Source organism: Anguilla rostrata, chromosome 2 (assembly GCF_018555375.3).
Source record: "Anguilla rostrata isolate EN2019 chromosome 2, ASM1855537v3, whole genome shotgun sequence".
NCBI lineage: Eukaryota > Metazoa > Chordata > Actinopteri > Anguilliformes > Anguillidae > Anguilla > Anguilla rostrata.
Genome location: NC_057934.1, coordinates 63961338 through 63978131, shown reverse-complemented (window position 1 = coordinate 63978131; position 16794 = coordinate 63961338). Strand labels below are relative to the sequence as shown.

The 16794-nt window shown below is 50.1% G+C and overlaps 2 protein-coding genes across 8 annotated transcripts in view; one reads left to right on the top strand and one right to left on the bottom strand.

Moving 5' to 3' along the window:
- Positions 1 to 71: 71 nt before the first annotated feature.
- On the top strand, positions 72 to 9867 carry chadlb (chondroadherin-like b). Of its 3 annotated transcripts, none has more exons than XM_064323817.1 (8): positions 72 to 923; positions 2507 to 2680; positions 3064 to 3258; positions 4189 to 4490; positions 5928 to 6426; positions 6995 to 7681; positions 7846 to 8012; positions 8425 to 9867. In XM_064323817.1, the coding sequence occupies exons 1-8, from the start codon at positions 915 to 917 to the stop codon at positions 8714 to 8716; spliced, it is 2325 nt and encodes a 774-aa protein (XP_064179887.1). In that variant the 5' UTR covers positions 72 to 914; the 3' UTR covers positions 8717 to 9867. The 3 variants fall into 3 exon arrangements, with proteins under 3 accessions (XP_064179887.1, XP_064179889.1, XP_064179888.1); XM_064323819.1 differs by lacking the exon at positions 72 to 923 and adding an exon at positions 930 to 1332; XM_064323818.1 differs by lacking the exon at positions 72 to 923 and adding an exon at positions 1352 to 1693.
- l3mbtl2 (L3MBTL histone methyl-lysine binding protein 2) overlaps positions 8746 to 16794 on the bottom strand; it is a 15309-nt gene continuing 7260 nt past the window's right edge. For 3 of the 5 annotated variants that reach the window (XM_064323811.1, XM_064323812.1, XM_064323813.1), the window contains exons 8-18: positions 16554 to 16688; positions 15977 to 16065; positions 15011 to 15260; positions 14798 to 14874; positions 14228 to 14332; positions 13260 to 13407; positions 12904 to 12986; positions 12369 to 12603; positions 11875 to 11931; positions 11372 to 11494; positions 8746 to 10796 (exon numbers count right to left, since the gene is read on the bottom strand). In XM_064323811.1, coding sequence (XP_064179881.1) covers positions 10663 to 10796; positions 11372 to 11494; positions 11875 to 11931; positions 12369 to 12603; positions 12904 to 12986; positions 13260 to 13407; positions 14228 to 14332; positions 14798 to 14874; positions 15011 to 15260; positions 15977 to 16065; positions 16554 to 16688 — 1436 coding nt within the window. In that variant the 3' untranslated portion in view covers positions 8746 to 10662. Of the gene's footprint in view, positions 10797 to 11371; positions 11495 to 11874; positions 11932 to 12368; positions 12604 to 12903; positions 12990 to 13259; positions 13408 to 14227; positions 14333 to 14797; positions 14875 to 15010; positions 15261 to 15976; positions 16066 to 16553; positions 16689 to 16794 lie in introns of all 5 variants that reach the window. The other 2 variants (XM_064323815.1, XM_064323814.1) reach the window with 2 other exon arrangements.

Here is a 16794-nt window from a genome sequence, read left to right as displayed (position 1 = left end):
TTTCCCAGCGGCTCATGGAGGTATTGATTATGATGTTTAATATTAAGGGAATTTTAAAAGAAATGGCACCTGGATTCACTCGCTACTTTTACCAATTATCTATTTTCGTTTTGTAGTTTTATTGCAAGTGAATTTCTGCCACTACCACAAATACATGAATTGGAAACCTATTGAAAGTCGTGGTACGATGCGAGGGTTTTATACTGGTGAATGAGAATAAATAACGTACACCACATAAATGAAAGGTATATTGCATGCATGTATTCGTGCTATTTCTTTTGCGGGGATGCCTGTTGGGCTTAATTCGTTTTTTTTAGAAGATCGTTGGAGCAAGCCCGCGTGTAATTTCTGCGTAATGGTAAAGATGCTCAAAATTAAGTACGTAAGTAACAAATTTGCATGTCAATGGATGAATGCTAGGCATTGAACAGATAGTATTTGGCTATGAATTAAGATCACCTGGGTTAATTTCCTTACAGTGTCATTCTCACTGAAGTGACCTGGGCAAACGTGTACGTTCCCCGTTTTACCATGAGACTCAACAGTATCCGTGTGGGTTTACTGTATATTAATAAAAGTTGTTTTCAATTTCCCCTTGATGAGACAGCGTAGAAATGAACCGTAAGTCGAGGAAGACCTGAGTTTATTCAGAGAGGGGGACCGTAGGGGGAAATGGATAGTTCACAGACCGTGCAAAAAACGACTCGGCGGCTGAGTAACGGAGCAGACAGTTGAGAGAGCGCGAGCTGGACAGTGAGTAAACAAGAGTGACCGACGTAACGTGAATGAAGGAGTGCGAGAAACGCAGTTGCGAGTCAGTCCGACAGATGTGCGCACAAGTGTTCATGGAATTATTTACGAAGAGTGCTATATAGATGGCTAGAGGGTAACTGCTTTTTTTCTACGGGCTTTGTATGAACAAGGTAAAATTACGATTAATTGAATGTCACCGCTTAAAATTTACGAAATACAATCGAACAGAAAGTCACATTCCACTGGGTGCTTCGAATGGAGTTATGTACCGAGACAAATAACAAAAAGAGCGGATAAGGAGACCGGGTGGAAATCAGTTTACCATACCATGGTTTATTTATAAGAGACGATCGGCAACCGTGAACCGCTGAAAAACACAGCGCGTCTTTGTGCGCAGCCGGAGTCGCCAGCTCAACTGCGGTCTGGAGTACTTTCCCTGGGGGGGGATACTGGCGCACACAACCTCCTTCCCCAAAAAAAATTCCTCCGTCTCTCATTTCTCTCTAAAGATTCACCTTTTTTCGACTTCGGGGTTCATGCGTACGTGGATGGAAACGGGAAGCAGAATTTTTCTACGCGGTATTCATTGTTTCAAAGTTTATTTTAAAACTGAACATTTATAACCAATATTTTTTAAAGTAGTCTATAATAATTTCCTCATCCCCAGTAAGTTTCCGTTGCCCGACGGGTCCCGTCAGGTCTGTTCTGTGGATTGCTCACTTGTTCGATGTAACTACTTGCAGTTTGCTGAGAATTTCTGGGTCAGCTCTCCTGCTACTTGTTGCAACCGAGGCAGTGTTGTTTGTAGTAAGGTGTAATTTTACCCACGTATGCTTCTTTCTTGTAACATTTCATACTTTCCGAGAATCTATGACATTTTGACGTCCTCGCCATCATTGCAGGCCTTGGCATATTGAATTGGCCTCCACGCGTTTTAAATGTAAGACTGAAAATATTGCATGTTTTCAAACTTATGATTGTCTAATTTAATGCATCTTGGATTATAAATTGTGTTAGTTATTTGATCTGTGCTGACACAGGAGGAGGAGGTCAAAACTGAAAAAATGATTGTAGACATAGTGTTACGTCGTTATTGAAATAACACTTCAGTTATTCCAGCTATGTTAAGTCCTGTTGTGTTTGCGCTCCGCGCGCGCGCGCTCAGCTACACGCCAAGATCGTGATAAAATGCAACACATTTAAGCTTCAAAGTACATCCATTCTGCTTAATTTTCGACTTTTGCCCTGGTCTAGTAAATATATTGATGCATGTACTAAGATTCTTTCCCAAAGTACCTTCGTTTTAAAGCTTCTGAAGGCAACTCACTTGTCCATAGACATGGGGATTTTGGTTCATTGTGCCTTATGAAAGCAGTTTTGAGTCCGAACATGTGGGGCTTTTTTCTGGCACGATTAACCTTTTTTTTCGCACAGTGCGTGTTTGTATGAAGAGCACTGAGGTGTGAAGTGCCTTTCAAGCCCCCTGCCGCATCTCACTGAACTGTAAATTAAGCACTGGAATGTAGTCTGTGCTGAATGACTCTTGCCTGCCAGACTTGAAAAAACAAATAAAACAGACGAATTTTACCGGAAGGTTTTTTTTGCGGAAACGGAGGATCTTCACTTGCCTTCAAAAATGAAGGCAAACAACGAATAAAAAAATCTATCATTTTAATGTTATCGATTAAATTAGTTTGTGATGGTAGCCTACTGTTCGTATTCAAATTTGAATTTCGGCTCCTTGATTGTGCAGATGAGTCCTATGGAACGTGTCGCTCCCCTGTGGCCAGTCCTGGCGCTACTCCTTTTCAGCGTCGCCCCAGCGCACCCAAGCAAGTGCCCCAAATTTTGCATATGTGACAACATCCAGCTGACCGTAGCCTGCACCGGAAAAAACCTCACAGAGATTCCTCCCACGATCAATGAGGTAAGTGACGATGCGAGGCCAGCCGATTGCCATGATGTACCTGACACTGCATCACACACATAGCACAGTATATTTATCAGGTCTCCTCCGTCATCACCCATAATCCATCACCTTCACTCATCAATCCATCCTGCACTCAATTACCATTTTTTCTTACTGCCACTCCTTCCCTTTTTTGCTCACCTCAATTATCCAACCATCCATCCCTGCATCCATTATCTATACCCGCTTATCCTGAGCAGGGCTGCAGGGGGTGCTGGAGCCTATCCCAGCGTGCATTGGGCGAGAGGCAGGAACACACCCTGGACAGGCCGCCAATCTATCGCAGGGCATCTGACTTATTTAATCTCATTTTTTACGCCCCCCCCCCCCCCTTATTTCAGATTACAGTCAAGCTGGACCTGAAGGGCAATAACATCCAGGAGCTGCCGACGGGGGCCTTCCTCCACACCCCGTACCTGACGCACCTGTCCCTGCAGCGCTGCGGCGTGCGCAGCGTGCGCGAGGGCGCCTTCCGAAGCCTGGGCCGCCTGGTCTTCCTCAACCTGGCCAACAACAACATCGAGATCCTCTACCAGGTGCTCCGCCCCCTTACAGACCCCAGGAGTGCACTTAAGCGGGATAAAAAAAGAAATAAACAACCAATAACAATGTTGTCAGTGATAGTTTTTTTTTTTTCATCTGTGTGAACTAGAACCATGGTGGTTCCTTTTGAATTATTTCATTGGGCTGCAGATTTTTCTTTGTACTGTCCTTGAGGTGAAAGTCTCGGTTTCACTATATTTCAGAAATAATGGCTAGAACAATGCTATGTTCCAGTCAACCCATCTGAACATAGAATGACATCAAAATTCCACAACATACGATCAAAAAGATTATCGGTGTTCTCAGTGTTTACTGTTTCTTCCAAGCTGCAGAGTAACTGCACAGAACAGCCTTTGACGGTGTAATGGCATGCAATAAATCGGGTGTAGGCTACTCCCATGCAAGAAATGCCGTTGTTGTGCAAAAGTGAAGTTAGAATAACATCAACAGGTGAGATTTTACATTAGTACAGTAGTTCCCAAACCTCTTCTCAGGTTCCCCCAGTTGGATCCAGTTGTATCAGGTGAGCTTGAGGTGGAAGACATAAAATATCTGGCTGAGGGGACTCAAGGAGAGGTTTGGGGAGCACTGTGTTCGTAGCCTGGCCAGTGTGCTGAAATGAACTGAGAGATGTAGAGAGTGGAGCTGATGGAGCTTTGGTTTGATGAAGAGAAACAAAGAATTCATCTAAATCCCAGTAGATTGCTGGGATGTAATATGTTCCTCTGCCAAACCACGCCATTTAATCAAAGCTTTTAAAATCATGTCCCTGCCCAAATTAGACCCTCTTCCCTTGTTTTTGCTTCCCTGTTTCGGTTTTCTTTGGCACAGATTATCTTACTTGGTTTGGGGGGGGGTTTCGAAAGCACCCTGGCAAACCCTGTCATAAGCTATGTCCTTCCACCCGTGTCTTGGTTTGACAGGAGTCTTTCGACGGACTCACTTCCCTGAAGCAGCTGCTCATCGATCACAACCGGGTGGAGGAGATCCAGCCGGGCGCCTTCTCCCAGCTGGGCTTCCTCAACCTGCTGTCCCTGACCCACAACCAGCTGGTCTACATCCCCAATATGGCCTTCCAGGGCCTCCAGAACATCAAGTGGCTGCGTCTGACCCACAACTCCCTCAACAACCTGGCAACCGAGGCCTTCGCCGGCCTCCTCACCCTGACCCGCCTCAGCATGGACCACAACGAGCTGCAGTTCTTCCCCACTGAGACCATGACCAGGTAGGACCTTAGAGCATATAATATGTAGAGACAGCGACGCCAATATAAACCTACGGGGAGCACATCAGAACCAGGAAGTACATCCGGTGCTGAGGTTGCGAACCCGAAAACCTTGGGTTAGGACCCCATCACCGCGCGCGGTCTCAACATGGCTGCTGCGGCACACTGTGTAAGTGTGATGTCACCCCAGGGGCAGTCACATGAGGGAAAGTGCGCAGGGCCACTTACAGTCTTTTCAAATCAAATCAGTTTCATTTTTATTGTCCTATTTGCAGAATACTGTCACAAAGACGCTTTATGGGGTAACAGAAGGAACACTGGGGAAAAACCAGGCCTGATCCCCAAAACGCAAGCAAGGTTAAAAAAAAAAACTCCCCAGTGGGGAAAAAAAACACTCGAATGGTGGTGAGAAAAAACACCACGATGGGAAGAAGTATTGAGAGGAACCTGACTGTAGAGGAGGAGCCATTCCTTTGCTGACCAGCCCAGTGTAAAGTAGTGGTAGAATGGACGTTATAGGAATGTAATAAGGGATGTGTCGCAGCAAATAATCAAACGGGTTGAGCAGGTTACAGCTGACGTATTGAACTAGCTGATAACTGAGGTTTTGTACAAAGGTATTTGTCCTCAGACTGATATGTTAAACCGAGACCTTAATTCTCTATGGTCATAAAAGATGACTGTTACATGGAAAGATGGAATGTTAATCCCAGAGTCCTGACCAAATTCCTAGCAACTAGCTCTCAACATCATCCCCCCTTGAAGCTGATTACAGTCCTTTACACAACCGACTACATTTCCAACCCACTTTCGACCTGGCAGATTGCCAGTTTTAAAGAGAACTGTGTTCTTGGTTGAGCTAGCTGGGCAAATAAAGTAGTCAAATAGTAAACTAGATTTTAAATTGTCTTCACACACCAGTTCACTCATGTGCCTACCCTCTATGTCCATCATATAAAGAACCACACATACACTGTCTTAGAATAATGGAATAGAACAGCACCAGGCACACACATCAACAACAGTGGTACAGAACACGTTGTCATTAGCAAGTATAGACTAGCTAGTTAGCGGTTCTGAAATTAACTAGTAACTAGTTTAACACTGATGAATGAAAAGCAGTTTGGCTGGAAAACAGCTAGTGAACAGGATCTAGTCCTGCATAATCATTTCTTCAGTAGCTTGCTCAGGACAACGACCGAGCTCTTCAATCAGCGTCACAAGGACAATACAGCAATACCAGCGACACCAGCCGGCTGTTTATGGGATTTGTACCCAACTAAGAGGGTGTAACTTCTTGCCGAAGGACAGATCCTGGTTTGTTTTATGATTATTCTTGTTTTTGTTTAAATTCTTTGTGCCCTAACAATGCGCCAACAAGACCCCACACCCCTCCCCCCTCCCCCTCGCTAAATCTCCCTGAACCTCTCTCTGCAGGCTGCCCGAGCTCACCCGCCTGGATTTGGGCTACAACCCCATGACCTACCTGGGGGAGGAGACGGTGGTCATGGCCAAACTGACCCACCTCTTCCTGGACCACATGTCCCTGCAGGACTTCTCCCACATGGCGCTGGTCCAGGCGCCCCGCCTGGCCCACCTGGACCTGGGACACAACCAGCTGCGCGTGCTGCAGCCCCCGCTGGGGCCCGAGAAGCTGGCGCGCCTGGTCCTGTCGGGGAACCCGGTCTACTGCAGCTGCTTCCTGCGGCCCCTGCGGGAGTGGGCCCTCCGGGGGCGCGTGCGGCTGCTGGGGGCCTGCGCCGGGCCCCCCCACCTCTCGGGCGAGAGCCTGGCCTCCGTGCACCCCGCCAACCTGCGCTGCCAGAGCCAGGAGGCCATGCTGAGGGCCGAGCAGGAGGAGCACAGCAGGGCCACCCCGCCCCCCACCCCCAAACCCGCCAGCAGGGTCAAGTGTCCCGCCAACTGCGACTGCGAGGTGAGGGTGCAGTGGAGATCTGAAATAAGGAGAGGAAGAGATCGATAGGGGGATGGGGACAGAGGAGAGTGCTAGTCTGGCTATAATTCTCCCGTATTGAAATTCTCCTGTATATACTGAAAACTAACTGGAATAAATTACATTATCAAGATACTGCAGCACTTCACAATACAAGGGAAAAAAGATAATTCAACATATAATTTTAAGATTACACTGCTGTGAGTGTAAAAAAACAATTACTGTTATACATTTCCAAGTCCATATATTTACAGTATTGGAGTATATTGCAGTATATTTCATTTTTTGTGAGGGATTATCCCTCGTTTCCCCACTCACTGCTCTCCTTCACGTCACACACCACTCTTTCACTCTCTCCTCTTCACTCTCTCCTCTCTCTCTCTCCTTTTCTGTCTCCCTCCTCTCTCTCCTCTCTCTCCTCTTCACTCTCTCCTCTCTCTCCTCCTCTCTCTTTCTCTCTCCTCTTCTCTCTCTCTACTCTCTCTCCTCCCCTCTCTCCTCCTCTTTCTTTCTCCTCCTCTCTCTTCTTCTCTCTCCTCCTCTCTCTCAGAGGGAGACCCACCACTCCTCCTGTGAGAACCGCGGCCACACCAAAATCCCGCGCGGCTTCTCCCCGGAAACCAGTCTGCTGGACCTGCGCGGCAACCACTTCCACTACATCCCCGGCAACAGTTTCCCCGGCGTCACCAAGGTGGTGTCCCTGCACCTGCAGCGCTGCAAGATCCACGAGGTCGAGGGGAGCGCCTTCGACGGGATGAGGAGCCTGGTGTACCTGTACCTGTCGGAGAACGAGCTCTCCTCCCTCAGCCCCGACGCCTTCAAGGGCGTCCCGCAGCTCACCTACCTGCACCTGGAGAGGAACAAGTTCAGCCAGTTCCCCAAGGCGGCCTTCGGGCTGCTGCCCAACCTGCTGGCCCTGCACCTGGAGCACAACGCCATCGCCAGGCTGGAGCAGGGCGTGCTCCGGGGCGCCGAGAAGCTGCGGGGGCTGTACCTGACCGGCAACGGCATCCACGCCGCGGCGCCCAAGGCCTTCAGCCCCGCCCCCGACCTCGACACCCTCCACCTGGGGTCCAACCAGCTGAAGGAGGTCCCCACCGACGCCCTCAGCCAGGCACCCAGCTTGGCCGAGCTCCGCCTCTCGGGAAATCCAATTCGCTGGGTGCCCGGCGAAGCCTTCTTGCCATTCGCCCACAGCCTCAAGCATTTGTATCTGGACGGCATGGGCCTGGAAAAGGTGAGTGGTGATGCTGATTTGCTTCGGTGATGCAGCTTCATCCTGTATCAGTGTAACTGAAGTTATTCCATCTGTACACATTCCCCTTCTTCTCTTCTTTTCCCCGAATCCCTTCCCTCCTCCCCCCCCCCCCTTTCCCCCCTGTGCTGCCGTTTCCGCTCCAGATGTCCAAGGACTCCCTGGCAGGGCTGGGGTCCGGGCTGCGCAGTCTGCTCCTGGAGGGGAACCAGCTGGAAGAGGTGCCCGACCTCGGCCCCCTCACAGGCCTGGAGGTCATCAACCTGTCCGACAACCCCCTGCTGTGTGACTGTCCACTGCTGCCACTGCGCAAGTGAGTCAGTCAAGCACACACACACAAACACACCCACATGCACACATATATTCTCAAACACACACTTAATCTTACACACATGCACACTCATATGCTCAAATACACACACTTAACCTTACACACATGCACACTCATATACTCAAATACACACACTTAATCTTACACACATGCACACTCATATACTCAAACACACACTTAACCTTACATACATGGACACTCATATACTCAAATACACACACTTAACCTTACATACATGCACACTCATATACTCAAACACACACTTAACCTTACACACATGCACACTCATATACTCAAATACACACACTTAACCTTACCCACATGCACACTCATATACTCAAATTTAAAAACCCCTGCTGATCTCTGACGAATGCATCGCTCTCTGTTTGCCAAGGTGGATAGACAAGGTGAACCTGAAGGTGAGGGCCTCGTGTGGCCACCCGCCTGAACTGCGGGGTCGCATGGTCAAGGACGTCCACGTCTTCAAGAGCTGCCCAGGGGAGAGCCCCCCTCCCACACCGGCCCCTAAGGGCCCCAAGCCCCCAAAATCCACCAAGCCCAAACCTGCCCACCTTAACGCCCCCAAATCCAAGCCAGTCAAAGCGAAGGCCAAACCGCACAAGAGCCAGAGTCAGAAACCTGCAGCAGCCCCCAAAAAAACCAGCAAGAAAGGCAAGCTGCCGTAATTCCACAGAATGACCACCAGGGGGGAGCATTTAGGTTTCTTCGCCATTTTATTACAGGGACAGTAAATGTAGCCACAAGAACTCTTTCATTCTCCTTCCGACCCACACACCTCCATACAGAAGACACGCAGAGACAATACACCATCAGCTCTTTTTAGTGGGTTTGTAGAAATATAGTTAGAACTAATACATGTGCTATTCTCCAATATCTAGTGTAACAGCAGTAATATGAAGATGTAGCATTTTATCTACTTTTTGCCTTAAAATGATTTTAGGGTTAGCTAGCAGTAGTGAGGGCAACGTATTTGAGGTAATTTAAACAGTGCAGTAATGCTGGACAATTGGTAATCCCCCCCCCCAAATCATCTTCAGCACTGATTCTTTTCTACAGTCCTCTGCACATTAACCTGCAGCTCAGACAGAAGTCAGATGTATACCTGTCACTGTTCATCAGGTGGAGGTTAAGCTTCAACACGCAGCAGAGCCACAGTGTACCTGTCCGCAGGTGTGTTCTTCTGGTTGCGTGATATCGGATGGGCACTTTCTCAATGTTCTCATCTACTTGTTAGGCGAAGAAGGATTTCATAATAAATCAGTACTCTTGCCCTCAGAAACTGGACAGATTCGAAAAATGCATTAACAGGCCAAAGATATACATTTGTAAAAGAGGAAACCACTTAAAGGTTTGAGAGTGAACAAATTCCTGTAGAATTACACATTCCAAAAGTAGTTGTGGAGTTTAGAAAACATTTGGAGCGCACAGACTTCACTCCCAGACAACGTTCCCGGAACCTACTTCAGACTGGGAAAAAGGGCTATCTGGGATGCTTTGAGAACCTCGTTTTAAAAATTACCCATAATCTTGGGTAAACCATGTTGGTGAGAGACGGAGAGACAGAAAAACACCTAATTCAAGGTGAAGGATATTTGGTTCCTTCCATTATTAATTCTTACCGCAATACCAAGGATTCCCACCAGATGTCTCCAGTGAAACTGGGTGGATTTTATTAACAGGATGTGCTGCACTTTCAGCCAAATTACTTGTGTGGAGTAACTAATTCATAGCCCTGTGTGTTAAATGATATGTACAACAAAGACAAGAACAGTACTATTGATATAGAAAAATAACAAATAAAATTTGATACAACATGGTTACAGCGTTGGTATCCTTCACTTCCAACATACACAAGACCATGACAGCTCTATCAGGGGTCTTGTGCCCCACATAACTTTTAATCCACCTCAAATCCGACAAAATATTTTCTATATTTTTACATCTCAGGCGCTAGTTAGCATTTCGATCAATTGTAATGTGTCCATCTTTATTAAATAGGAGCGCTACTAGTTAGGTTAAACAATGCATACGTATATAAACTATTAATTACACCAGGAAGTACTATACAATAATATGTGCATGTGGTTTAGGCTGTCCAACCTTTTTTGCAGAAGCCAGTGCTGCAATTCAACCAGTGGGAGTGAATAGCTGGCACCTGTAAGTCACACAGTGGAGGTGAACCAGAGTATACAGCCAGCCTGCTATGTGAAAAAAATGAGTCTTTTCTGGCCCATGGCACAGCTGAGGCAGAAGTCTGGCATGCTGGGCACAGCTGAGGCAGATGTTGGGGGTCAGTGAGAATGTGGACTGGTACTTGACGCAGGTGCAGTGTGACCAGAGGCAGCACAGCAGTAAAGTCTACTGGACTCTCAGTCAGTCAGTGAGTGAAGCCCACACGGCAGAGCACATGTGCTGCAGGACTGGGGCGCTGGAGCCAGTGACTGCAGCTCTGCGCCAGCCTGATCAGAGCTGGTCTGCAGCACAGGGGAAAAGGCTGAGGGGGACGCGGAGAGCCGGGCTGAGGGGAGGCAGAGAGCCGGGCTGAGGGGAGGCAGAGAGCCAGGCTGAGGGGACACAGCAGTTCTGCCCCGGGACATCTCGCCTCCCGCCCTCACTCCACCTCCTGCTTCAGCTGCTCCAGCAGGGTCTGCAGGGCCTGGGGCCCTTTGACTGGCAGCTCAGCCTGAACGGGAGGCTCCGTGTCCAACTCCATCTCCTCCTCCTTCACCTTCACTGCGATTACTGCTGAATACGCACACACAAGCGCACACACACACACAAGCGCACGCATACACACACACACACAAGTGCACGCATACACACACACACAAGTACACACACACACACACACAAACGCACGCACACACACAAACGCACGCACACACATACACACACACACACACACCACACAGTCACACACACACACACACACACACACACACACACAAACGCACGCACACACACACACACACGCACACACATACACACACACATACACAAGCGCACGCATACACACACACACACATACACACACAGGCGCACGCACACACACCACACACACACGCACACACACACACACACAAGCGCACGCATACACACACATACACATACACACACACACACGCACGTGCACACACACACACACAAACGCGCGCACACACACACACAAATGCAGGCATACACGCACACACACCCACACAAGCGAACATACACACGTCCACACACGCACGCACACACACACACACACAGGTGTGAATACTTATTGTCGGATGTGAGAGAGAGAGAGAGAGAGAGAGGGAGGAGGGAGGGAGCTCACTCACTCTCTTCCTCTACAGGCTCAGTCTTGGGGACCAACAGAGCGGGCGGGTCTGAGGGGCGGGGCCGAGGCGGGGGGAGGTTCTTAGAGATGAGGTTCGCCAGCTTCTTCTTCACCAGCTTCTTATCTGAAACGGAAGCAGAAAAGGAGGGAATGTGGAGTAAGAGACAGAGACGAGGGTCAGAGGAAAGAAAGGAGCGACAAATGAGGAAAGGGAGGAAAATCACAGGAGATGCAAGTTTGGTGCAGAGGAGGGTGGTGGTGCAAGTGAAGGTGTGTGTACAGGAAGGTGATGGTGCATGTGTGCATTGAGGATGGTAAAGGTGGAGGTGTGTGTAGTAGAGGAAGGTGGTGGGGCAGGTGGAGGTGTGTGTAGTAGAGGAAGGTGGTGGTGCAGGTGGAGGTGTGTAAAGTGGAAGGTGGAGGTGTGTAAAGTGGAAGGTGGTGGTGCAGGTGGAGGTGTGTGTACAGGAAGGTGGTGCAGGTGGAGCTGGGTTTGGCACTTACTCTTTTTACCCAGGGGTTTGTGTTGCTTCTTGTGCCGTTCTCCACCTGAAGCAGGTTCTGCAGTGAAACAGAGATCAGAGCTTTACAAGGGAAAGAAGGAATGTGTTGTCTCACACACACACACACACACCACCACCACACAAACACGCAGCCCCCCACGCGCGAACTACCGCAGCTGCAAATGCAGACACAGCATGCAGGCCTCACTGCACACATACATACACACACACACACACACACACAGGCACGCACACACACACACACACACACATGCAGGCACGCACGCACGAACACACACACAGGCACGCACACATGCAGGCACTCAAACACACGCACACATACACACACACACACACACAGGCACGCACACACACACATGCAGGCACTCACACACACATACATACACACACAACTTATATTCATATACATATAGTTTATAAGATGTAATCAGCATTAGGGCCTTAACTGCCGGGCTGCTTATAGCCTCTCTTTACCGTTGCTGATGGGGGGCTGCAGCTGGTATCCGGTGAGCTCGCACCAGCCCACGGGGTAGATGTCTGGGGACTGGCAGTCCACCCACTGGTCGAACTCCGGCTCCCAGCCGTCAAAGTGCAGGAGCAGCAGGCGGTGCACAGAGCGCCTCACGGTGGCCACGCAGATGAGGCGCGGCTCCATCAGGTCCACCGCCTCCAGCTTCATCCCCGGGGCGAAGCCGTGGCCCGGGCAGTCCTGGGGAGGAGGGGCTTTCGGTGAAATTCGGCTACACTGCAGCCCCCGCGCGCAACAGGCGCTTTTCTGCCTCTTTCTCCTCAAGCGGAGAAGCCATCTCGAGCCAAGTATACGTGAGTAAGTGAAACTACAATCAAGACCTTGGGAAGTAGAATGAGTTGTCCTAGCGCTGGGCTAAATCAAAAACCAGCACCCACACCGGCCCTTTTCAGAAAAGACCGACACTGATTTAAGCGCGCGCGTACACACACACACACACACAAACACACACGCACTAAAGAAACGTGAAAAGCGTCTCACCGTCTGAAAGAGTCGTGCCGGGGCAGCTACAGTCCCTGTTTCCTCCAGGTATTTGTCCCAGGTGAAGGTGACCTGGTCATACCCTGGTACAGAGAGAGAGGGGTTACGGTTTACACACTGCTGTTCTATGCTCAGAGTACAGGCAGGGAGGGAGGGAGGGAGGAGAAGGCAAGGAAATATGAGTGAGTGTGAGTGAGTGAGAGTGTGTGTGAGAGTGTCTGTGAGTGAGTCTCTAAGGAAGTGTGTGTGAGTAACAGCAGGAGACAGTATACATTTTGAGGACACAGCAGTTAAGAGACAGTGTGTGAGTGAGAGAGTGTGAGTGAGAGTGCGTGCGTACGGGGTGGGGGCAGTACCAGGGGGCAGTGTCAGGGGTATCTTGTTCTTATGGCAGTACCCCGTGGGAAGGATGGCATGGGAGGAGGCGTGGTAGCAGAACCAGTCAGAGCAGTCGCCAATCTCCACCCCGTCGATCCCCACCATCAGGTACCCGTCCAGCAGCACCTGGGACAGAGAGCTCAGCTAGTCGCACGCTAACGGAGCACGATAACTGCACTCTGCCAAACTGAGCTCAGCTATTCACATGCTAACGGAGCACGATAACTGCACTCTGCCAAACTGAGCTCAGCTAGCCACACGCTAACGGAGCACGATAACTGCACTCTGCCAAACTGAGCTCAGCTGAGCACAGCTAACGGAGCACGAACTCCACTGTCACCTCTGCCACAACTAAGAGCTCAGCTAGTCACAGCTAACGAGCACGATAACTGCTCTCGCCAAACTGAGCTCAGCTAGTCACAGCTAACGGAGCACGATAACTGCACTCTGCCAAACTGAGCTCAGCTAGCCACACGCTAACGGAGCACGATAACTGCTCTCAGCCAAACTGAGCTCAGCTAGCCACACGCTAACGGAGCACGATAACGGCATTCTGACAAACTGAGTTCGGCTAGTCACACGCTAACGGAGCACGATAACTGCACTCTGCCAAACTGAGCTCAGCTAGCCACACGCTAACGGAGCATGATAACTGCACTCTGCCAAACTGAGCTCAGCTAGCCACACGCTAACGGAGCATGATAACTGCACTCTGCCAAACGGGCTTCGAAACAGCCGGTAAGAGCACTTCGAACAGCCTGATTAAGGCTTAGTGGGGTTATGATGGTAAAGACAGAACACAGTAAAGTTGTTTCAGTTGCTCTGGATAAAAGCATCTTCTGAACGAAGCTAAAATAAAAGGTACAGTAGCTGTAGAGCAGTGCCGCGCAGGTACAGGTCAGTATACTGTACTTGCATACGAGGAGTCAGGCAGAGTGGGAGCTACCTTGCGCACTGAAGCCACGCAGATGTTCCCCAGGTTGAGAGGGTCAATGGCCTCCAGCTTCATCCCCACCTCAAAGAACCCCCCCTCCATGTACACGGTCCGCACCTGCGACACACACAGGCACAGGACGCACCACAGCACACAACCACACCACGCACGCACAGCGCACACACACACACAGAAACGCACATGCCACACGCACGCACACAACCCACACACACACACACAGCACAAGAAGATGCCGCACACACAAACCACACACACACGCATGCCCACCACACGCACACACCAACCACACGCGCACACGCACACACAAACGCACACACCACACCACACACAGAACGCACTGCCACATGCAAGCACGCACAAAATGAAGAACATAATTAAGGTCCTGAAGACAGACCAAAGTAATTTCCTCATACTTTATAATCAAACAAAAAAAACATGCACAATTACATCACCCCAACCTTCATCTGGAAGGATGGAGAGATGGGGGATAGCAAGAGTGATGGGGATTAGAGAGGGGGAGGGGGAGGGAGAGGGAGAGAGAGAGAAAGATTGTGTTCTGACCTTCTTGAAGAGGTGCGGGACACTATCACAGTAAATCTTGCGGAAAGTTGGGTGGCTGCTCATGTCAACACGCTTGTCTGTGCCAGAAAAAAAGGACAAGAAAAAGGCATTAAATTCCCACATCCTCCTCACTCTCCTCTTCTCCACTGAACCCCACATTCCCCGTGGTCTGGTCCCGTGCCGGTGCCCCCCTCCCCCTGACCGCACCCGTACCATGGCTCTTGATGGCGTGCCCCACTTTGCGGGACCAGCCCATGGGGTGCAGCAGCGGGCTCCACATGTGGCACCAGAAGTCGGACAGCGCCTCCCCGTCGGGCTCCAGCCCCGCGTCCTCGTACAGCAGCCTCAGCCGGCCCCCGATCACCGTGTCAACCACGGCCGAGCGGGTCCGGCTCACCTGCGCCCGGTCCACCACCTCCACCCGCATGCCCTGCCTGAACAGGTACTTCATCCCGTCAGCCATCTGAGAGGGGGGCGGGGGGAGAGAGGGGGGGACAGAGAGAGAGAGGGAGAGAGAGAGGGGGGTAGAGGAGGGGGAAGAGGGGGAGAGAGGGGGAGAGCTAGAGAGAAATAGAGACGGGAGTGGGACAGAGGGGGTAAGAAAGAGGGGGAAGAGGGGGGAGAGATAAGGACAGAGGGAGAGAAAGAGACAGAGTGGAAGAAAAATAGACAGAAGGAGAGGGATGGTGGGAGGAGGAGAGGGAGAAAAGGAGAGAGGACAACCATAAGATCGAGACAGAGAAAATGGAGTGAAGGGACTTGACGAGACCAATGTGTCATTTAGCCGTGACTGAGAGCAGTGTCCTAGAAAAGGAGGAGGCTTTGTGAATCTTTTTAAAGGTCGTGAGCTGTGGCATTTTCAGCATCTAAAGGCCAGAGTACTCTGCATGTCAGCACGAGAAGGAAAAAGCGACAGTGGTCATTCGTCAGCTCACAGAAACAAGACCAGGTTAAAACCTAGTATATGGCTGGACCGAACCGGCCGACGTCACAGACACGCGCGGTGTAACTTCATCACTCAGTCAGTCAGTCAGTCAGTCGGTCAGTCGGTCAGTCGGTCAGTCAGTCACAGACATTCGCGTTTGTAGGGCTGGCTCCGCTGTTGCGGTCCAGCCAAAAATGGGAAGATGGTGGACTGAGCATCTGAAGAACAGCCCAGAAACTGAGCCAGTTCAGCACCTTCATGTGGAAGTCCACAGGCAGGGTGCTGGCTCCCACCAGATGCTTCATCAGATAGCCCTTCCAGTTCTTAATGCGATGGTGGACCGCTGGAGAGAGAGGCAGAAGGGTTTTCAGTCACATAATACACCGTCATTGTCATTACACTGCTTTGAGATGGCACTACTGTAAATGACACCACACACACACACACACACACACACACACACACACGCAGGCACGCACACACACACACAAACACACTCCATAATACTAAACAATGTATTTTCACCAAAATGCATCAATAATAAACTTTGTTGCAAGTTCACTTTGTGGAATTATTTTACACTGGCAGAGCCAAAAGCTACCTAAAATCACACAAAGTGATGCAAAATGACACAAAGTTGTGCTGCAAAAGTGAGATTCTTAAAGCACCCCAGGAAAAAAATATACGCCACACTATCAAACTATCAGGGAGCGTGGGAGCTCCACTGGCCTCACTAAGGGTGCTACAATACACCGCCATGCTGCATCCTGCTAGGGAATGGGTTCATGTGCAGCCTTCTGCAGCGCCGCCCTGGTGGAGGGGAGGACTCACACTTCGGGGGCACCAGCAGCTTGCTGTTGACGGCGCACCAGCCGATGGGGTGGATGTCCACAGTTCCCAGGTTGCACCAGAAGTCATGGCTGCCATCTTTCTCAAAGCCCTCGTACCGCAAGAGCGCCTTGTACCCTGTAGAGGGAGGGAAGCGGTTACACACACTGCGAAATCACACAGACACTCTGGACACCCAACGCACACCAGCGCCGAAAGTCACGGACATCTGACAAGCTGAAAA